Source organism: Hyla sarda, chromosome 9 (genome assembly GCF_029499605.1).
Source record: "Hyla sarda isolate aHylSar1 chromosome 9, aHylSar1.hap1, whole genome shotgun sequence".
Classification (NCBI taxonomy): Eukaryota; Metazoa; Chordata; class Amphibia; order Anura; family Hylidae; genus Hyla; species Hyla sarda.
The window spans coordinates 30,675,762-30,699,390 of NC_079197.1; the positions used below are offsets into that span (position 1 = coordinate 30,675,762).

Consider the following 23,629-nt stretch of genomic DNA (forward strand, 5'->3'; position numbering starts at 1 on the left):
AGGTGGAGATTTATTAAAACCTGAGTAGAGCAACAGTGGTAAGGTTGCCCATAGCAACCAATCAGATTGCTTATAAAATTTTTCAGATGCCTTTTAAAAAATTAAAGCAATCTGGTTGCTGTGGGAAACTTCACCACTCTTCCTCTACACAAGTTTTTATATCTCCCCCATGTTGTGTGTCCATAGAGGTGCCTTTCATTGCCTCTAAAGAGAAGATATAGCTCCTGCTCCTGCTAATTATGCAAAGCTCATCATTGCTTACTCATTCATATGACCCTCTTGTACAGACATTACTTCAGGAAGGTTTTTTGAGTTGCCTGCAGTGATTTTTTTTCTTTCTGCCTGGTGTACATGCGCCACCTGCTGGATGGACATTGATTGAAGAGATAGATAGAGAGATAGATAGATAGAGATAGATAGAGAGATAGAGAGATATATATATCTATGTGTGTGTGTAATATAACCGTATTAAATAACTTGTAAGTCTCCTGGTACCAGAGTTTTTATATAGATTTTTTTTTTTGTCCCCCTTCTAGAATACCCCTTCAAGGCACATGTGGATGGGGCATTTAGTACAAATGCTACATTTGCGTCCTAGGCTCTGGCCTCTGGGCTTCAGATTAACATTATTTTCTCTTTCCAGATTCTGTTTCTGAATTTATGCACGATCGAGGTAAGTAATAGCAAACTGTTCTGGTTGGATGAAACTTTTAAGAATATTTTAGCATGGGTTTTTTTGTTATTACTTTATTTCTAGACCCAAAATACCCATGACAGACATGGCGGAATTTCTGAGCTGAATTTTGCGTGAAAAAAATTCTGTTGCAACAGTCACATTGTTTCCAACAGGATTCTGCTGCACCATGCACATAGTGGAATTTCCGTGGCAGAAATTCTGATTGCAGTCTTGGAAATGTGTTGCTTTTTATGAAGACTGCACATTTCCGAGCGGTCCTAGCCCAAGCATGTTCTGCTGTCTGCAGATTGTCCGGCCTGAAAGTTTCCATGTGGACATGCTGACATGTGAACATAGTCTAAGTGGGCACAAAAAGCGTGTGAACTGTCCGTATGGGATTCCTTTTGTGACTGCTGTAGTGTGCAAACTCTGAAAAGGTGAAGGTGCATAAGTCACTGAGCCGTCCCCCGGATAGACCGATTGTCGCCTGGATCGGCTCAGTGACCGAGCACCTTTTGCATTACGTTGATTGGTTATTGCGTCCACTTCTCCCAAACATAACCTCTTACATCAAAGACCTTCTGAATATTATAGCAGATATTGATTGACTGGCAGGAGGGTTGGGGTTTGGGAGCAGTGGAGTAGAGAGCTTGTACACCCGCATCCCAGGCTGTCAGCGAATTCTTGAAATTCACTAAAAAAAAAAATCTGAAGTTTGTGGATGTCATCTGTGAATGAACCCTGGTATAGGCAGGACATCGGGACCCCAGTGTCCTGTACATATGCCAATATTTTTCTGGCAATATAAGAGAGTAGACATATATTTTCATCTATCAACCCATTCACACAGTTCATCAAATTGTATGTGCGTTTTGTAGATGTCCTTATAATATGGTCTGGGACAGAAAAACAGTTTTTTAAATTTACTACATATATGAATGAGTGCAACTTGATGAACATGAAGTTTGCTAGCCAGTTTGGCAACAATAGCCTTGAATTCTTGGACATAAAACTTAAAGTGGAGAAAAGAACACTAATAAGTGAAGGTTATAGAAAAAAAGAAGCCAAAAATTACTCAATTTTCAGAGTTCGCACACTATGGCAGTCAAAAAAGGAATCCCGTACGGACAGTTCACATGCCTTAAGAGAATCAATTCTAAAGAGGAGACATATAGAATTCAAACAGACTAACTAGAGAATAGGTTAAATGAATGAAAATAGAGAGAAAAATTAAAGCAAGCAGACAGAAAGCTGATAAAGAGAAGGGACAGAATTATTAAAAAGAAAAAAACTACAAAAAACAGAAAAGGAAAAATGTGAATCTTCAAATTCACCAATGTACAAAACAATAGAAAGGGCAATTAAAAATATGTGGTATATCATAGAAGCGGACGAATATTTGAAAAACATAGCTGAAAGAAAACCATTTATAGCCTATAGAATAAATAAAACTATTGGAAATAAAATAAAAATTAAAAAAAAAACACACAAAAAGAAAATAACTGGCTAAGAGAATGTTAATGTGCCCCAATAGGGAATTACAAGTGCAGGAATTGCATTTTCTGTAAATATAACATGTGCAGCAAAACATATCAACATAGGAGGTATAGAATCACATGCTGCTCAAAATATATAGTATATGCCATATTCTGTCCATGTGGATTTTTTTACGCAGGGAAATTTATCCGGCAATTGGTTCATTAGGATTAGGGAGCACTTCTATTCTGTGCACATGGGAAGAGGTGCTCTCCCCATCTTATGAAAGACTTAAATGAAGTCCACAATGGAAATGGTGAAGTTTTAAAGTTTGCATTAGAAGGAGTTAACCCAGAATACAAAAAAATGTAAAACTATTACAACAAGAAACTAAGTGGATTATAAAAACTAATGCCTTAGGTCCGTTAGGGCTTAAGGATAGATGTGACATGAATTTGTTTGCCTGATGTACTTACCTCCGAGAACATCTCTTCTGTTTTTAGTCACGTGAATAATCTATTTAATCTTAAATGTGTTCATTGACTGAACATAGAGGGGATTGGATACGAAATGCGGAGAAATTAGCTTAATTCCTCCTCCGCATTTCACAAGCCTGGTATAGTAAAGTATGCATGCTCTCCTGCGCTGTTGTATTGCTCTATAGTGCAGCACAGCCATGTGGGAGGGAGCACTGGGAGTAAGTGAATTCCCTTAAGGACCAGGAGGAGGGGGGGGGGGGGGGTTAGTATTTTCCTCCTCACTTTCTAATAGCCACAATGCTTTCAATCTTCCACCTACAGCCTATATGGGGCTTTATTTTTGCGGCACCAATTGTACTTTGTAATGGCAATGAGTAAAATAAGCAATCTATAGTAGAACACCTTATTTTTTTATTTTATTTTTTTTAATTGGGGTGAATATGACACATTCTCTCTGCAGGTCACATTTTTCATTTATTACCTAAAAATGTACATCTTTTTGTAGAAAGTGCTTAAACTATCCTTTTCTGACCCCCATAATTTTTCCGTATGTATGCTGTATGAGGGCTTATTTATTTGTGCCTTGATCTGTAGTTCTTATTGGGACCATTTTTGTTTTGATGGGATTTTTTGATCACTTTATATAAACTTTTTTTCTGGTATATGAAGTGACCAAAAAGTTGCCATCCTGTGTGTTTTTTTTTATTTTTTTACATTTACGCCATTGACCATGTTGTTTTAATAATTTGGACATTTACGCACGTGGCAATGTCACATATGTTTCATATGTTTATTTTTGTTTACATTTTATGTAATAATGGAGGGGGGGAGGGGTTAATTTAAACCTTTTATTAGCGGAGTGGCGTATTCACATGTATTAAAGGGGTATTCCAGGATTTTTTTTATTTTATTTGACTATGCTACAGGGGCTGTAAAGTTAGTGTAGTTCATAATGTCGTGTCTGTACCTGTGTGACTGTTTTCTCACAATTCTGTGACTTTCACTCCAATATTTATTTTTAACAGCATACAAAATTACTGTTGTCTCAGATTTTTCCCAGGTTGCAATGCGGCCGAGACCTGACTCACTAGTCAGCTGATGACAGGGACCCTGTCTGCTTCAATGGGTGGAGCGATTGCTTGGTGGGAGAGAGATCAATCTGCAACTAATACAACAGCTGTAGCCACCCTGATTGAATACCACAGGTCTTTTGAATGGATGCAGCTCATTGATGTTTCAATGGGTGGGGGTGGCTGATGTGTGGGAGGGAGGAAAATAGAATTGTGGGATTTGTAGTCAAAAAAAGAAAAATCAAACAGGAAATACCAGTTCACAAAAAGCTAGCCACAGTGTTATGGTAATCTCCTGACATAGCCATTTAGCCCCAAGACAAGTGCAGATCCTTCCTAAGCATGTCCATTACTGTCTGCCAGGTACTTACTAAAACCACCTTATGGTGGATAACCCCTTTAAATAATTTTTTTTTTTTTTAGTCCCCATAGAGCAGTTTTTTCCAAACAGTGTGTCTCCATTACTACAACTCCCAACCAAAGGCTGTCTGGGCATGCTGGTAGTTGTGGTTTTGGGGTCATGGGTACTACTACTTGCAATCTTGTGGTTATAGACACTGATCAATGTTGTGCCATAGCACAGTATTGAAAAGCGTTATCGGCGCTCCAATAATGCACGTAGCCTTATCAGCCTGTAGTAATGGAGTGCCGATTGGACGAGCCGGAGGCAGGTAGGAAACCTCCACCCATCCTCTCAGCTGATCGAGACCCTGCAGGTTTTGCCGCAGGTGTCACGATCAGCTCCATTGAGCGAAAAGCATGTGTTTTCGGCAATTTAGACACCGCAATCCACTTTGATCGCAGTGTCTAAAGAGCCGGACTTGGATCGGTGATGTCCGGCATTAGCCACTTTCAAGAAAGCTCAGCTCCTGGGCTCACTTCATAGACCCGCTAAACAGCTGTGCCGTTTATAAATGGAGGCCAGTCATGGTGGGGTTAACCTCCTCCCAGCACTTGGCACTGTTGGGAGGGACCACAGTGATGAAATTGCAGGATCTCTATCAATTAAGGCTATCTCCTGCTAACCTTACCTTGGCCAAACTGTGTTCCAAATGTGCAAGCAGCATTAGGCTCCTGAGGAAGCGGCCATTAGTTGTAAAACTAATAGCATTCTGGGGAAAAAAAAGTCCCATCAAAACAAAAATGGTACTGATTAAAAACTACAGCTCAGAGTGCAAAAAAATTATCCCTTATACATCCCAGCATACGGAAAATTAAAGTTCTAGGAGTCAGAAAATGACAATTTTATGCATACTAACTAAAAAAAAGTTAGTACAATAATAGAAAAACTATATAAATTGAAGGGGTTGTGCGCTGCCCGGCCTTTCGGAGCTCCGCTCACAGCGTCCGGAAGTTCATTACTCCGAACGCTCTGTGTGGGCTCCCGTGTTCGCGGCCACCGGGCATGACGTCACGCCCGGCCCCTCGTGACGTCATGCCCGCCCCCTCTACCAAAGTCTATGGGAAGGTCGCGCCCCCTTCCCATAGACTTTCGTTGAGGGGACGGGCAAGACGTCACGAGGTGCTGGGCGTGACGTCACTCCCGGCGGCCGCGAACACTGAAGTCCGCACACAGCGTTTGGAGTAATGAACTTCCGGATGCTGTGAGCGGAGCTCCGAAAGGCCGGGCAGCGCACAACCCCTTTAACCTACAGAACAAAGACTAATGTATACTTTTAAGCATAAAGTGCACCGTGTAAAAACCAAAACCTCCAAAAGCTTCAAAATTGCAGTTTTCTCATAAATTGCTGTACCGTTCATTTTATGTTAAAATGAAATGTCATTACAAAGTACAATTGTTCGCATAAAAAGCCCTTATATGGGTCTGTAGGTGAAAAAGAAGTTATTGATTTTAAAAGGAAAGGAGGGAAAAAAGAAAATAAATTGCCTTAAATGGGCTTGGTCCTTATGGGGTTAATCACTTGCTGCCCCCCCCCCCAGATACCTAATATATACATATTTATGATGGATCTAACTGCGAATCCACATTAGAATATGAATTTCAAGTGATATTAAAAGGGTTGACCTGACAAATTATTATTTTTAACATTTGGTCAGGACGAGGCTCTTGTGTTCTCTGTGTCATTTCAAAATCAGCACCTTAATCCCTGCACTAAGTGCCATTCTCCCCACTGTATATTATTCGATTTGAGACAGAGCTTCCGACTATCTCCACAGCAGCTGGCTACAGCACCTATAGAATGACATTACATACATGAACCACTCCTCCCTGACCAGCCAACCCTGATTAATCGATAGATCTCTGTCTGTCAATCAGGCCCAGTGGGGCAGGAAAGAAGCTGGCACGGGCCGCCTAGATGACCACCCATTCCTGGCAAGTTTCTCAACTATGATCTCTCTGAAACACTGCAGCACTTAACTGTATATTATAGCTTGGTAATAATGGAGCTGGTCCCTGGTTAATACTGCCCATGGTTCAGGCAACATAAATACTACGAGTACAATGATTTTATATTTTATGGAACCTGCTTTTTTAACACCTGATTTCTTCTTTAAATACTGGAAGAAATCTGTGATAAATCTGCAGCATCCTCACAACTCTCTCAGATGGCTTATGGCAGACACCAGCGATCGCGTTGCTGCCTGCCAATAACCCTTCAGACCACCCGCCGCACGATTGCAGGGTCTGATAAGTGAAAAATGCATCCGTAGGTCTCCTCTCCTGCCGCTTAGGGGATGATCTGGTATAGTCTGCACATGGAGGCAAACTAAACAAGTAGATCGCTGAAGCATAGTACTAAGCAGTAATTGCAATCTTTTTTTTTAAATGTATTTAGGAGACAAGGGCGTACATTTGCGCCTCACAGCCAGTTGGTTCTCTCTGCTATCAGCAGCCAAGACTCATGGCTAATGCCGGACATCACCAATCAGGGGGCTGTTGGGCATAACCCCTTTAGAACCTGCAATCAAAGTTGATTGGGGCATCTAAAGTTACCAAAACGACATTGCCAGTAGCTCAGGGATGCTGATTGGGACCACCGTGACTAGATTGGAGGGTCTCTATCCACTGAGGCAATGGGAGGAGATTTCATGCTAACCTTCCCTTGGCTGATCGGCATAAATGTGCAGGCAACCTCAGGCTCCTGAGGAAGCAGCCATTGGCTGTAAAACTAATAGCATTCTGGGAAATAAACCTGTTTGTCGTCTGACTCTGGTGTAGAAGTTCTCTCCGCACCCATTCCACTCTGGCACCTCTCAGATAAAATTTGCTTCAGTTGTTTAATCTACAGATAGGACGACAACAGTGAGACCTCAGTAGTTAATGTGATTCCCAATGTTTTGTTTGGTCAGCACAACCATCGGCGGTAAGCTCTTATTTACACAGAGCGGTTGCTTGATCAAACAATATTACTCCATGGAATGCTTTTCAATTCACTTATGGCTCTTAAAGGGCGAGGAGAAAGAATGAAAACGCAAGGAAGTTGGCTTCATCCTAGGGGCAAATGGGCTGTGTTAAGGATTATTTTGATTAAAAAACTTTTTTCTGTCCCCTCATGTCCAAACAATAGACTGATATACTTTTATTACTGGTCCCATGTCATTATTATTATTATTATTATTATTATTATTATTATTATTATTTTTTTTTTTTTTTAAGCTTTGGTAAGCAGTGATGAGCAGAAAGTGTTGAAAAAGCCACTGTACACATCGTGTCCTCTTCCCTATGGTCCCTTTGCCCGAGACCACATGACCTTTGCGCTGACTAGCAGCATTGTCTCCTGTTAAGCCACACCCCTTTGCAACGTTACTTTGGCAAGCCAGGCTCCCTGCTATGACATGGGATGAGTTTACACAGGGTGGAAGGGTTCTCAGCAGCCTTGCAGGGGGTGATTTGAGAATTGGAGTTTTCGTTCTGAGAACATGGGGAAGAATGCCAGAAGAAACAGAGTAAGGGAACTCACCGGGAAGTTATAAAAAGCTCTGTATTACACCTTTTCCCTTGCTCACATTGGCCCTCATTTACTAAGAGTGTTGGGTTTATCTCTGAGTGTTTCTTCATTTACTCCGTGTATTTTTCTCCCTGATTTACTAATGTGTCACATGGGGAAAAAAATTGTCAACCACGGGTTGGAAATTGTGTTGCACAGTGCATGTTATATATGTCCCCCTCACAGCGCATGTTATATATGCCCCCCGCACAGCGCATGTTATATATGTCCCCCGCACAGCGCATGTTATAGATGTCCCCCGCACAGTGCATGTTATAGATGTCCCCCGCACAGCGCAATCATAAGCTCCCGGTAGTGCTATCATTGACCAGCATTTTATTAGCAGAGCATCTCTCCGGGAAGCCGCTGCCCGATGCTCTGATAATGCTCCGCTTGTCAATCATAGCGCTTCAGAGGCATACGTGTATAGAAGCGAAGTGGGGAGCAGACATATAGCGTTATCTGGTCCCCACTTCGCTTCTATACACAGTCCTCCTGAGTACAAACAGCACAGCTGCCCCATCGCCGCCCCATCGCCTCCCCATCCCCGGTGTTATAAATACCTGTTCCCGGGGACCGCGATCCTTCTGGCTCCGGCGCTGTGGCTGTGCGCTGCGAAATGATGAGTGACGTCACCAACGCAACGTCACCATCAGTGCGCACAGTGACAGTGCCGGAGCCAGAAGGATCGCGGACCCCGGGAACAGGTATTTAGAACACTGGTGATGGGGCAGCTGTGGTGTTTGTACTCAGAAGGACTGTGTATAGAAGCGACGTGGGGACCAGATAACTCTTATATATCTGGTCCCCACTTCGCTTCTATACACATATGCCTCTGAAGCGCTATCACTGACAAGCGGAGCATTAGCAGAGCATCGGGCAGCGGCTTCCCGGAGAGATGCTCTGCTAATAAAATGCTTGTCAATGATCGCACTACCTGGAGCTTATGATTGCGCTGTGCGGGGCATATGATTGCGCTGTGCAGGGGGGCATGTATAACATGCGCTGTGCGGGGGGCATATGATACATATACATTTCCCCCAGCGATTCTATACATCTTTCCCCACCGCAGGACTTCTATTTGACAACTCCGCAGGGATCCCTGAATGGCTCCTCAGTACGGGCCATTCAGGGATCCCGGCGGGGAATTTGAAAATGAAAGTAAAATACATTGTACATCGCTGGGGAGCCGACCATGCCGCCCACTCCCCTGCTTAATAACTTTTGATTGGATCGGGTCTCAGGAGTGAGACCCGATGCGATCAACCCCTTTGCCCCTGTACTACTACCCCCAACATGGAACAGACCCTGTTCCATGATGGGGGTAGGATTTAGTCAGTTTTGAGTCATTTCCCGACAGCTCAGAGCTGTTGGGTTTTGGTGAAGAAAAATTCACAGGTTTTTCATCATACTCGGTTTTTTCTTTTTTGTCGGGAAAACGCCCCTTTTTGTGATAACCATGCCCATTTTGACGGGTTTAAAAAAACACTCGGAATGATGATATATTTTGTCGGGTTGTGCGACCCGACCCGACAAAGAGTCGGGTTGACATTAGTAAATGAGGGCTATTGTGTGAGCTCCTGGCAGGAGAAAGTGGGTGTTCCCCAGGAGGTGCAACATCACTGAAGCCTGAGAGAGCTGTGCCTCACCATGCCCTGCAAGCACTTTCTGAGTTTGGTCTCCTGCCAGGCCAGGAAGAGACCAAACTAACTGTTTGACTTGCAGCAGGGAACCGAACAGAGCCACCTAATGGCCGTTTTTTTTCAATCACAAAAACATGTAAAAGTGGAGAATTTTAACAGCAAGAAAATAGCAAAGTGTCTTATAATTAACCCCTTGCCACAGAACGCCGGGTTTTTATGCCGCTGCAGCACAGGAGGGTTATGAAGCGAGCTCAGGAGCTGAGCTCGCATCATACCTGCATGGTCCCGGCTGCTATCAGCAGCCAGGACCCGTGGCTAATGCCGGACATCGCCGTTTCGGCAGATGTCCGGCATTAACTCTTTAGACGCGGGGATAAAAGCTTCAGATCACGGCGCAAAAAATTAGCCCTCATACCGCCCCGTACATGGAACAATAAAAAAAGTTATAGGGGTCAGAAGAGGACAATTTTAAACGTATACGTTTTCCTGCAAGAAGTTATGATTTTTTTCCGAAGTAATAAAAAATCGAACCTATATAAGTAGGGTATCATTTTAATCGTATGGACCTACAGAATAAAGAGTGTAATTTTTAATGAAAAATGTACTGCGTAGAAACAGAAGCTCCCAAAATTTACAAAATGGCGTGTTTTCTTCCATTTTGTCTCACAATGATTTTTTTTTTTTGTTTCACCATAGATTTTTGGGTAAAATGACTGACATCATTACAAAGTAGAATTGGTGGCGCAAAAAATAAGCCATCATATGGATTTTTAGGTGCAAAATTGAAAGCGTTATGATTTTTAAAAAGTAAGGAGGAAAAAACGAAGGTTGGAAAAACGCTATGTCCTTAAGGGGTTAAATAAGGAACAATATATTAAAAGTTTTTAGTTTGGTGACATATCTGAAAAAAGTTAACCCGTATGTGTGGCAACATAAAATAAACCCTATACTTACCTGCCTCTCTCCCCTGTAGCTTATGGTATTATGGCACCCAGTCTCCTGTGAAGTTTGCTTTCCAAAGCTGTAGATGGCCACATCCTATTACTGTTCAGCCAATCACTGGCCAAGGCAGGACATTACTGCAGCCAGCTATTGGCTGAGCAGCAATATGATGTTCCCTCTGCTGCTCCTGGAAGCAAAGATCACCAGGGACTGGGTATCATAATTCCAGAAGCTGAATTTTTCAGGCCCTTAGCCCTGCTTAGGGCAAGCAGGGCCAGACCTGAAAGCCCCCGACAAGCAGGGTAGCGCTCAGAGGGGTGTATGGAGCCGGCTCCAGACTTGTGCCCGCTCCATACTCTGCAGCCCCCAGCTGTTTGCAGAAGCTGGGGGCGCCGCTAATAGCCAGCATGCGGCGATCGCAGCGGCTGGCTATTAACCCTTTAGATCGCTGCTGACAGCGGCGTCTAAACTGACATGTGAATGCTCCCTGGTGGGCTAGTGGATCGGCCACCTGCAGCGTGATCGCGGGATGTAGGGGGTGATCCATAATAGAGGTAGCCGGAGGGCTTACCTCTGATTCCCTGGTGTCTGTGGCTCTGTCCTTGATAGATCCTGGCTGGACTAGGCTCTGTCAATGGATTGCAGAGCACACAGATCAATGGAGTTCAATAGAACTCTATGTTGATCTGTATGAGGAATCTAATGATTCCTCCTAAAAGTCCTCTAATGGACTAATAGTGTTTTTTACATTTTTTTTTTTTTTTTTTTTTTTTTTTTATAAGTTTCAAAGCCACACATTAACACCTTCCATATAAAAAGTTCAAATCGCCCCCTTTTCCTATATAAAAACGACACCCCTTAACATATTCAAATTGACATTCAGAAAGTTTGTTAACCCTTTAGATGTTTCACAGGAATAGCAGCGGAGGTGAAAATTCATATATTTTTTTTTTTTTTTACACTAACATGTTCTTGTAGACCCATATTTTTTTTTTTACACGGGTAAAGGAGAAAAAGCCCCCCCAAAATTTGAAACCCCATTTCTCTCGAGTAAGGAAATGCCTCATGTGAATGTAAAGCTATCTGTGGATGCACTAGAGGGCTCAAAAGGGAAGGAACGACATTGGGATTTTGGAAAGCAAATTTTGCCAAAATGGTTTTTTGGGGAGCATGTCACATTTAGGAAGCCCTTATGGTGCCAGAACAGCAAAAAACACCCCACATGGCACACTATTTGGTTAACTACACCCCTTAGGGAATGTAACAAGGGGTACGGTGAGCATTTACATGCCACTTGCGTTTAAGAGACTCACTAAACCCCTTATTACGTTCCGTGAAGGGGGTAGTTTCCAAAATGGGGTCACATGTGGGTATTTATTTTTTTGCGTTAATGTCAGAACTGCTGTAAAATCAGCCACCCCTGTGCAAATCACCAATTTAGGCCTCAAATGTACATAGTGCGCTCTCACTCCTGAGCCTTGTTGTGCGCCCGCAGAGCATTTTACGTCCACATATGGGGTATTTCCGTACTCAGGAGAAATTGTGTTACAACTTTTGGGGGTCTTTTTTTCTTTTTTTTTTCTTTCTTTCCTTTTTACCGTTGTGAAAATGAAAAGTATGGGACAACACCAGCCTGTTTAGTGTAAATTATTTTTATGTTTTACACTAACAGGCTTATGTAGACTCCAACTTTACCTTTTCATAAGGGGTAAAAAAATTTGTAGCGCAATTTCTCCCAAGTAGGGAGATACCCCATATGGGGCCCTAAACTGTTGCCTTGAAATACATCAGGGCTCCATGAGCATTTGAGGCCTAAATTAAGGATTTTCATAGGGGTGTACCCAGATGCAAGCATTACACTTGCCTCCTCCACCAAAAATACTGTAAGTCAGTTTTCCCCAAACAGGGTGCCTCCAGCAGTTGCAAAACTCCCAACATGCCTGGACAGTCAATGGCTGTCCAGCAATACTGGGAGGTATTTGACAACAGCAGGAGGCTCCGCTTTGGAAAAACTGACATACAAAACGTTTTTAATTTTTATTGGAGGGGTGACAGTCTAAGGGCGTAGTGTATATGTAGTGTTTTACTCTTTATTTAGGGTTCGTGTAGTGTTTTTAGGGTACATTCACACGGGCATGGGTTTATAGTGAGTTTCCTGCTGCAGCGGAAAATTTGCCACATCTCAAACTTGAAGCGGGAAACTTGCTGTAAACCCCCGCCCATGTGAATGTACCCTGTGGCGGGTGGTGTTCAAAACTACAACTCCCAGCATGCACTGACAGACTGTGCATGCTGGGAGTTGTAGTTATGCAACAGCTAGAGGCACACTGGTTGGGATTGGGAAAAACTTTCCGCACCTTTTTGTCTGTTTACTAACTGTTTCCCAACCCAGGTGCCGCCAGCTGTTGCAAAACTACAACTCCCAGCATGCATGGTCTATCAGTGCATGCTGGGAGTTATAGTTTTGCAACTGCAGGAGGCACACGGGTTGGGAAACACTGAGTTAGGAAACACAGTGGTGCAGAAACTCTGCGGTAGTCTGTTACCTAACTCAGTGTTTCCCAACCAGTGTGCCTCCAATTGCCGTTGCCTGCAATACTACTAATCCCAGCATGCCCAGACAGCTGAAGGGCATGTTGGGAGTTGTAGTTATGCAACAACTGGAGGAGAATAGTTTAGAGACCACTGTGTAGTGGTCTCCAAACTGTAGCCCTCCAGATGTTGCAAGACGTTAACTCTAAGCATGCCCAGGCATGCTGGGAGTTGTAGTTCGGCAACATCTGATGGGCCAGATGTTGCTGAACTACAACTCCCAGCATGCCTGGACAGTATCGGCATGCTTTGAATTGACATCTGGAACACTACAGTTTGGACACCACTGTATAGTGGTCTCCAAACAGTGCCCTTACAGATGTTGCAGAACTACAACTTCCAGCATGCTGAGACTATCTAGGCACACTGGGAGTTGTAGTTCTGCAACATCTGAAGAGCCTGATGTTACAGAACTAGAACTCCCAGCATACCTGGATTGTGTGGGCATGCTTAGAGTTGTAGTTTTGCAACATCTGGAAGGACAGTTGTCTCTAAACTGTGGCCCTCCAGATGTTGCAAAACTACAACTCTCAGCATGCCCAGACAGCCAAAGGCTGTCTGGGCATGCTGGGAGTTGTAGTTTTGAAACTCCTAGAAGCAGCAGTGAAGATCACTTTATGGCAATTTTCACTGCTGCATCTGGGACACCACCGCAGTGCCTCCACTTGCCTGCCGCCGGTACCTGGTCCCTGCGTGAACCTAGGTAATTGCCGCCGACGGTCCCCGCCGCATCCACAGCCCCCGCACATTGCCACCATCTTCCCCCGCTCTGCCCTGACATCCAGGGGCGGGCAGAGCAGGGAAAATTAACTTTCACCCCCGCTCTTTCCCTCCGATTCGCCGGTCAGTCCTGATCGGCCAATCGCAGGGGATAGGAGGAGGTGATACACCCTGCTCCTATCCTTCAGGATGATTGGGGGCCTATTGACTTCTGAATTTCAACTACCCTGAATTTCAGAGACAGCCCCAAACACATTTGACCTGTGTTAGGCCGCATTCACACCACGTTTTTACAATACAGTTCCCATATCAGGCTTTTGATGACAAACGGATTCCTCAAAACCGGACTAAACTGTATCAAAACGTGTGTACAAATTTGAACCCATATATGGTTAAAAAAAAAACCTGTAAGGTTTGAAAAATGTCTGGTTGCATCCGTTTTGTAAGAAAAAATATTTAAACGTTAACTTTTCACTCCATTATGAATAAAGTTTCACTTGTTTGTTTGAAATTCCAAGAAAAAAAACTGTGCAAAATCAAAAACCGATGCCTCCAGCTGTAGCAAAACTACAGTGATCCCTCAACATACAATATTTTCAACATACAATCTTTTCTGGACCATTGTAACTTGAAACCAGACTCAACATACATTCCTACAGACAGTCCAGATATGTGAAACGTGTTAATGGCTGGAAGAACTGACCAATGAGAATGGGTATTCACTGGTAAAACCTGTGTATTACTGAAGCGTATGCACTAAATTCCAGTCTGGTAGCGCCCCCTACAGTACAGAGAGGTACTACATGTTCTGTACTACTCTTTACCTGTCCCAGTGATAGCTGCTCCAGGTGGGGCATTGTGTGTACTGTACAGCAGGGTTTCCCAACCAGCGTGCCTCCAGCTGTGGCCAAACCACAACTCCCAGCATGCCCGGACAGCCAAAGGCTGTCCGGGCATGCTGGGAGTTGTGGTTTGGCCACAGCTGGAGGCACCCTGGTTGGGAAACACTGCTGTACAGGACCCTGAAGAAGCTCCTGTCCTCTACATACAGTGATTACAGCTCCCAGCAGATCGCTCTTAGGCTGCAGTCACACCACGTTTTTGCAATACAGTTCCCGTATAAGGTTTTTGATGAAAAACTGATTCCACAAAACTGGACTAAACTTAACCCGTATACAGTTAAAAAAACATATACGGTTTTAAAAATGATGTCCGGTTGCATCCGTTTTTTTAAAGAAAAAAAGTATACATTTTTAACTTTTCACTCCATTATGAATAAAGTTTCACTTGTTTGATTGCACTTTTTTTTTTTTCTTGAAATTTCAAAGTCAAAAATCGGATGGAGCCGTATGCACATACAGTTCTGTACGGTTCCCATAGACTCCCATGTCTAAAAAAAACGTAGACTGTTTAATACAGTTTTTCACCTGGACCAAAAACCGTGGTAGGCTACTGTTTTGGATATGGGAAAAAAAACTAGCAAAACCGTACAGAATGCAAAACTGACACAACCTGATGCATCTTTTGCCATACGGTTTTCAATACAGTTCCGTACGGTTTTCACATAGAATACGTATTGCAAAAACGTGGTGTGAATGCACTCTTACTTTTATATGTAAGGATTTGCTTTATCTATATAGGTATCTACTTATTTATTTTTTAAAGGGGTAGTCCAGTGGTGAAAAACGTATCCCCTATCTTAAGGATAGGGGATAAGTTTGAGATTGCGGGGGGTCCAACCGCTGGGGCCCCCCTGCGATCTCCTGTACGGAGCCCCGACAGCCCGCGGGAAGGGGGCGTGTTGACCTCCGCACGAAGCGGCGGCCGACACGCCCCCTCAATATATCTCAATGGTAGAGCCGGAGATTGCCGAAGGCAGCGCTTCGGCTCTGCCATAGAGTTGTATTGAGGGGGCGTGTCAGCCGCCGCTTCATGCGGCGGTCGACACGCCCCCTTCCCGTGGGCTGTCGGGGCTCCGTACAGGAGATCGCAGGGGGCCCCAGCGGTCGGACCCCCCGCGATCTGCAACTTATCCCCTATCCTTAGGATAGGGGACAAGTTGTTCACCACTGGGTCACCACTGGACTACTCCTTTTAATCCTCACTTTTTCCTGTTTTTGGATGACCTGTTGGGGTTTAGAACCAATTACCAGGTTTCCATAGAGTTATGGTCTCAACATACGATGGTCATCCTGGAACTTGAGGGACCCTACTGTACAACTCCTAGCAGTTGGCTGTCCGGGCATGCTGGGAGTTGTAGTTTTGCAGCAGCAGGAGGCACCATGGTTGGGAAACACTGCATTAGACATTTGAAATTGGTGGGTATGGATTACTTCATTTTTTAATTAACGTGTATTTATTCATTTTGTAACAATGTAGTGTGAACAGAGCCTAAGGCTTCTTCCATATACCAGACTGCTATCTGTATAGAACACACAGTATGAATGAATGGTGTGAATAGTGATTTAGTCATTACACACGGTAATTCCCCACAGTCTCTCATTTGCCTTCCCCTCCTGCCTCACACACCGGCGCCCCTGACAATTACACCCGTATTGCACTCACACAGGCCGCAATCTGACGACAGTCTGACGAAACTGACAGGGAGGCAAAAATCTTCCAGAAGCTCCGCGCTCCCCCCCGACGGACAATCCAGCCGGCCAATCACTATCGCTTCTGGTGCCACTACGAGACTTCTGATTGGCCGCCGTCAGTAAGATGGGAGGGCGGGGTTATTAATGGTAAATCGAAGGAAGATCCAGGGCGGGGGGGGGTGTGTGACGTCACCGGGACGTGTGCGAATCCGATGCCGACAGCTTGGGACGAGCCGTCCAATCGGCGAAGTCCAACGCTTGGCCCTGCCACCAATCCGGGCGCTCCACGACCTTGGCCGGCCGGGAAGGTATAAAAGACGTGACGCGGCGCGTGGTACGTCAGACTGACAGCAACCGGTGAATAGAGAAGATCGTAGAGATAGACCGAGCGGATTTGGGAGCGGCCTGTGATCGGTATGTGCCCGTTATGGCTGGTGGGAGGGGGTCGGCCCTGGTCATAATGCTGCCTGCTGCAGGTTTTCTATGGGGAGTGTTGTATGTTGGTCTTACGTGGATTCTGGTCATTGTCTTACGTGGATTCTGGTCATTGTCTTATGTGGATTCTGGTCATTGACTACTATGGCTTTGTTGGTTGCTATCTACCTGGGTCATTGTCATAGACTTTTGTGTTGCCATGGTGAAGCATGGGCATTTAAATTTTAAAGGGCACCTCCTTTTGTCTAGTAATGAATGGATTCTGGTATCTGTTCTGCTTATGCTCTTCAAATATAGTGAGAATATATGGCAGTTATTTGATCTGTTGCAAAACTACAACTCCCATCATGCCCAGACAGCCTTCGGCTGTCTGGGCATGATGGGAGTTGTAGTTTTGCAACAGGTTGATCTGATATATGGAGGATTAATGGAATGGTTGCCCTCTGGCAAGCTTTGTATATTCAGATGTGTACGATTTATCTCCTGAGCTCACATCCTGCCTAAATCGCCTCCTGATTTGGCGAACACATCCCAGACCACGCAATGTCTTACATGTGACGCTCTCGGTCTCAACCCTTCCTTGTAAAGGAAGAATTGGGTACCTTGCTGCCTCTCTAGAAGCTTCTCTCCCTCCTTCCTGCCGCCCATGATTCATCAGCCTGCGTCTCCATTGGCTGGAGAGGATGGCTGACGGCGTGCCACCGCCCCCTTTTTTTTATCCCTGCCTGCCGTGATCCGGTGGAGGTTCTTTACCGTGCTGTATAGGATCGGTTTTTTTACATTTGAATTTCTGACCGTCGTCTTTTTCTTTCTCTTCTACAGGGTATTTACTATTCTACTACACAGCGGATTATAAATATATATTTTTATTACTTGGGAAAAGAAGACGACATTCGATGGTTACGATGAAGCTGCTGGCAGTGGTGTTGCTGGTCGTGGCCGGCGTTTTTGCTGACGATGATGACAAGAGGGAAGAAGTTGGCACAGTCATCGGGATTGATCTGGGGACTACATATTCATGGTAGGTGCCTGGTTTTTATCTGGGGGATGCGTCTTATGTGCTTATAGTGACGCTGGTTCGTACATTGTAACTTCTGGGAAGGAACAAAGTATGTTTGACACTGGGCAGCCTTTCCCTGTATAATGAAGATACACTAGGCCTTTAAAACAAGTTCTTAGAACAAAGATTTACTGCAGTGTTTCCCAACCAGGGTGCCTCCAGCTGTTGTGAAAGTACAACTCCCAAAGCTTGGACAGACATTTGGTTGTCTGGGTATGCTGGGAGTTGTAATTTTGCTACAGGTGAAGGCACCCTGCTAAGGAAACAATGACTTACTGTGATTGGGATTTATGATTTTATTATTTTTATTTTTTTTGTATTCCATTCGTGACTACAAGTTTTCTGTAGAAACAGTGCCACTCTGTTCAGTGGCTGTGTCTGAGATTACACTTGGTCCTATACAAGAACCTGTTAGTGTTTGATTGGACCGGCCTCCTTGGTTCTTTGTGGAGCTGCTGTGTCTGGTACTACATGACGCTTAAGCAAGTGTTCCAAGGCAGCATGGCCTGACTGCAGGTCTGACCCGAACTGACAGCTGTCGTGTGTGTGTGTGTGTGTGTGTGTGTGTGTGTGTATATGTATATGTATAATTAGAATTTTTATTATTTTTCAGCACCTTCACTGATCTGTTATAGCATTACTTATAGCGTACCCGTCAGGTCCAACATATTGGATAGATCATAATTAGAGATGAGCAAACTTATAGTAAATTCGATTTGTCACAAACTTCTCGGCTCGGCAGTTGATGACTTATCCTGCATAAATTAGTTCAGCTTTCAGGTGCTCCCGTGGGCTGGAAAAGGTGGATACAGTCCTAGGAGACTCTTTCCTAGGACTGTATCCACCTTTTCCAGCCCACGGGAGCACCTGAAAGCTTAACTAATTTATGCAGGAAAAGTCATCAACTGTCGAGCTGAGAAGTTCGTAACGAATCTAATTTACTGTAAGTTTGCTCATCTCTAATCATAATATATCACTCAGTACCTAATCCTGATCATGTACATGTAATTTTTAATGTGTCTAGCGCCTTTATTTTATTACACTTTTAATTTAGCTCAGTAGTCTGAATTCCTCCCAAAGGGAGGGGGTGTGGCCTCACTGTGCAGGTCTCCGCCCCCTCCCTCAGTATGCTGTCTGCTCACATCTCCCCTAGCATTAGCAAAACTACAACTCCCAGCTTGTCCTCACTGACAGTAGCGTGACACAAGCTGACAGTGGGAGGGGTTTATCTCCAGCTGTGAGCCCTGCGCTCACAGCTGTCAATCAAGGAAGTGTGTCCATGACATAGGTGATGATGCATGGACACAGCAGGACTAGTATGTATCCAATCAGGCAGGGGGGCAGTTGTTTGACTGGCTTTTTCAGTATAAAATACTGAGAAATTTCTAATGAAAGCAATTGCAAAACCTGCTTTATTACATACCAAAAGTTTTTGTATCTGACAGTGCCCATTTAAGGAAAGACTATTGATTAACCCATCCCACTTAAATATTGGTATCTCGCTGCATATGTCAAGTGTGTTTGAGAGCTTTTTTTTTATATATATTTTTTTATCCTGGATTAAACCATTTAGTTAAAACTGAATACAATACAATACAAGTAAAATTGAACTTATCTTATGATGATCTTTAATGTTCTGTCTTAAATTTTCCAGTGTTGGAGTTTTCAAGAATGGACGTGTAGAGATTATCGCCAATGACCAGGGTAACAGAATCACCCCATCTTATGTGGCTTTCACACCAGAAGGAGAACGATTGATTGGAGATGCTGCCAAGAATCAGCTGACATCCAACCCTGAGAACACAGTGTTTGATGCCAAGCGTCTTATCGGACGCACATGGAATGACCCATCCGTTCAGCAGGACACCAAATATCTGCCATTCAAAGTAAGCACTGTGAACAGTCATTCTCCATCACCTATTGATTTTAAAGAAGTTGCTGTACAATACACAGATCAAATTTTTTACTTTTTCCCCTACTTTATGAACATTTATGGAACATTTAGTTTTTATAGCACAAATTTTTCATTAGTCTTGATCTGAGCATTGTCTGTATAGGCATAAACTCTGAGGGCTTTTTTGGCTGCTCACATAGACGTAGTAAATACTTAATTTTCTCTTTATCTTCTCAGGTTAAGGAAAAGAAAACTAAGCCCTACATTGAAGTAGATGTTGGTGATCAGATGAAGACCTTTGCCCCTGAGGAAATCTCTGCCATGGTTTTGACCAAAATGAAGGAGACTGCTGAAGCTTATCTTGGCAGAAAGGTAGGTGTAGACTCAGATGACAAATCTCAGCAGTACAAGTTGTTGTGCTCTCTGGCCTAGACTTGGTCCTAAGTGGTTCTTTTTCTTTTAGGTTACTCATGCCGTTGTCACTGTCCCCGCCTACTTTAATGATGCTCAGCGTCAGGCCACAAAAGATGCTGGAACCATTGCAGGTCTTAATGTAATGAGGATCATAAATGAGCCGTAAGTATACCTTAAATATAAATGTTTAAAGATTTATTTTTTTTTTCTTCTTCCTGTTCTCTGTGGTATTTTTATTAAATGGGTGTGTTTTTTTTTTTTTTTTTTTTTTTTTTTTTTTTGTGTTCAGAACTGCAGCTGCCATTGCTTATGGTCTGGATAAGAAGGAAGGAGAGAAGAACATTCTTGTGTTTGATCTGGGTGGCGGTACTTTCGATGTGTCCTTGCTTACTATCGACAATGGTGTCTTTGAAGTAGTTGCTACCAATGGAGATACCCATCTGGGAGGAGAGGACTTCGACCAGCGTGTCATGGAGCATTTTATTAAACTTTATAAGAAGAAAACTGGCAAAGATGTCCGCAAGGATAACCGGGCAGTGCAGAAGTTGCGTCGTGAAGTAGAGAAAGCAAAGAGAGCCCTGTCTTCTCAACATCAGGCCAGAATTGAAATAGAATCTTTCTTTGAAGGAGAAGACTTCTCTGAAACTCTGACCCGTGCCAAGTTTGAGGAACTGAACATGGTAAGTATTTAAAGGGATATGGATAATTTAATTCATTTATAGGGATTTACAATACCACTTAATGGTTTTCATCAAAATATTTAGTCCAAAATACAACTATGTTGAATGTGGTTGAAGTTAGGCAGACCACTCTAAAGTTCTACTTACTGCTTGTAGGACCTCTTCCGTTCCACAATGAAGCCAGTCCAGAAAGTACTTGAAGATGCTGATCTGAAGAAATCTGACATTGATGAAATTGTGCTTGTTGGAGGCTCCACCCGTATTCCCAAAATCCAGCAGCTGGTGAAAGAATTTTTCAATGGCAAAGAACCATCCCGTGGTATCAACCCTGATGAGGCTGTAGCTTATGGTGCTGCTGTACAGGCTGGAGTACTCTCTGGAGACCAGGAAACTGGTAAGTTAAAGTGTAACTATCTTTAAAAAAAAAAAAATTGGGGTTTCAGTGCTGATTAGTAGCAGCATTACTCACTACTCTATTTTTGTCTAAAGATTCTAACTTGGCCATGGCAAACCATTTAACTGTACAATTCTCTTCTACAGGTGACTTGGTTCTGCTTGATGTGTGCCCTCTGACACTTGGTATTGAAACTGTTGGTGGTGTCATGACAAAGCTTATCCCCAGAAACACCGTTGTGCCTACAAAGAAGTCCCAGATCTTCTCCACAGCCTCTGATAACCAGCCTACTGTCACCATCAAGGTTTATGAAGGTAAGCGTTTCTGATACATTTGTGGCACAATTATGTGGTTCCTCTAGAAAACTATTGGCTAATATTATAGAACATGATAAATTTAAGGCTAGGACTACTGTGCTATTACTCTGGTGGCACGGCATAAGATGACAATGCTCTGTTAACACTTATTGCTATTGTGGTCATATAAATAGGCAGGTTTGGCTCTGAAACTCTGTACAATCTCACTCACTAGCACATTTATACCCTGTGTTGCTACAAACTATAGAAGTTTTGACCCAAACTAATCTTGTTTTTTGTTCTTGTAGGTGAACGTCCATTGACAAAGGATAACCATCTTCTTGGCACATTCGACCTTACTGGCATTCCTCCAGCTCCCCGTGGTGTTCCCCAGATTGAAGTTACCTTTGAGATCGATGTAAACGGTATCTTAAGAGTTACAGCAGAAGACAAAGGTACTGGCAACAAGAATAAGATCACCATTACAAATGACCAAAACAGGCTGACGCCTGAAGACATTGAGAGGATGGTCAACGATGCTGAGAAATTTGCAGAAGAGGACAAGAAACTCAAAGAACGTATCGACTCTCGAAATGAGCTTGAGAGCTATGCCTATTCACTGAAAAACCAGATAGGTGATAAGGAGAAGCTTGGTGGCAAATTGTCTTCTGAAGACAAGGAAACCATTGAAAAGGCAGTAGACGAAAAGATTGAATGGTTAGAAAGCCATCAAGATGCAGACATTGAAGAGTTCAAAGCTAAAAAGAAGGAATTAGAAGAAATCGTCCAACCAATTGTTGGCAAACTCTATGGTGGAGCAGGAGCACCTCCTCCCGAAGGAGAAGAGACTGAGAAGGATGAGTTATAGTGATCTATTGCTGCTGAAATATTGTAAATATTGGACTCGAGAACTTTCGGTTGAGAGAATATTGGAATGCAGAAAACTTTAACGTTCTTGTGGATTCTTCACTTCCAGTGGAGACAATAAGCCATTATGGCTGTTTACTGCTTTTCATTAGCAGTTGGTCACTCGGATCATTATTTTTGTCTGGTTTCTTCCCCAGGGAGGGTGGGTGGGCTCTGGTATTGGAGGATATGGTGCAGTTTAAAAGTTGCTCAGATGTTTTATTTATTTGAAGAAAAGAAACTGGTCGTGCATTCTATGTAGAACTTTTTTCTACCATCATTGACCACAATAAATGTTTGATAAATAACAAGTTTATGTACTTGATTCTGTTTTTACACCTGCACACTGAAGTAGATCATTTAAGAAATCCTACGCTTTAAATGGGCACTGTCAGATACAAAAACTTATGTTGTACATCTTGGCAAAACATGAACCTTTCTAATATACTTCATAAGAAAATTGTATTTCCTTTTTATAGAAACGATGGCTCTGGCCAAGCTGAAGCACAGGCATAGACTAAGTGCAGTAGGTGAGGGTGGGCTAGCACTCATCTGTGATTTCTCCTGTCTAAAAGCACTCGTCAGTGCTCTCTCCTGTCCTATCAGACCGGGAGCACTGAAGAGTGCTAGCCCACCCTCACTTGCTGAACTCACTCCATGCCTGTGCTATTGCTTGGACAAAGCCATGCTGGTGTACACATGACAATTTAGCCTTCTATTTGAGTCAGACTAGCAGCATCCCTGCCGGTCAGCTGTTCGTAAGAGCCACACCACAAATTTACTGTTCAGGCAGTAATCAGTAGATTCCTGAAAGTGTGCAACTTCATAGGCTATGTTCACACTGGCAATGTCTGCATGAAAAAGGTCTGTCGACATTGCTGAGGCTGCTCTTAAATGCGCAGTCTTGTAGAAGGCAATGCATTTCTGTGCAGAGTCTGCAGAAAGATTAGACTGGAATTTGAATTTCCCTGCCAGATGTTTGCGGTGCAGAAATTGTGAACAGCACAGTGGAATCCCAATGAAATAAATGGGACGCTGCTGCTGCAGAATCCTGCATGGTGTGAACATGGCCTAAGGGGCACCCAGACTACTACATTTTTAGTCTTCACACCGAAGAGTAATCAGCCATTCATGGGAGTGCTGCAGCAATTTCCATTCTGCTCATTCTTGTAATCTTTGTACAGTTAGTAGCAGCTGTGCAAGGTAATGCAGTAGTTTTTGGGGCTGTTTAAGAATCTCTACCTATTGTGGGGGAAATTGTAATTACAAGGTGCATTACCGGTCTACATGAGTCACTGGATGAAACTGCAGTGTAAACTGAGAAAGATGTTACACAACTAATATACAATACAGACGTAAAGAACAATACAATGGCTCTTAGGAACCAGCAACGTGGCATACCATGGGA

At 43.5% G+C, this 23,629-nt stretch overlaps 1 protein-coding gene across 2 annotated transcripts; it reads left to right on the plus strand.

The window, feature by feature from the left end:
* Positions 1-557: 557 nt before the first annotated feature.
* HSPA5 (heat shock protein family A (Hsp70) member 5) lies at positions 558-22,409 on the plus strand. 2 transcript variants are annotated; one of them, XM_056541199.1, is made up of 9 exons: positions 558-673; positions 17,400-17,598; positions 19,292-19,523; positions 19,769-19,903; positions 19,995-20,107; positions 20,235-20,625; positions 20,782-21,019; positions 21,166-21,333; positions 21,624-22,409. In XM_056541199.1, exons 1-9 carry the CDS (start codon positions 661-663, stop codon positions 22,181-22,183), a joined length of 2,049 nt encoding a protein of 682 aa, XP_056397174.1. In that variant the 5' UTR covers positions 558-660; the 3' UTR covers positions 22,184-22,409. The 2 variants fall into 2 exon arrangements, with proteins under 2 accessions (XP_056397174.1, XP_056397176.1); XM_056541201.1 differs by lacking the exon at positions 558-673 and adding an exon at positions 16,400-16,556 and having other exon boundaries at positions 21,624-22,408.
* The last annotated feature ends 1,220 nt before the right edge of the window (positions 22,410-23,629 follow it).

Bases quoted from the DNA above. Each gene is read 5' to 3' on its own strand.
- HSPA5 (XM_056541199.1), top strand. The intron at 17,599-19,291 runs GTAGGTGCCTGG...TAAATTTTCCAG, and splicing joins CTGGGGACTACATATTCATG to TGTTGGAGTTTTCAAGAATG. The intron at 20,626-20,781 runs GTAAGTATTTAA...TACTGCTTGTAG, and splicing joins AGTTTGAGGAACTGAACATG to GACCTCTTCCGTTCCACAAT.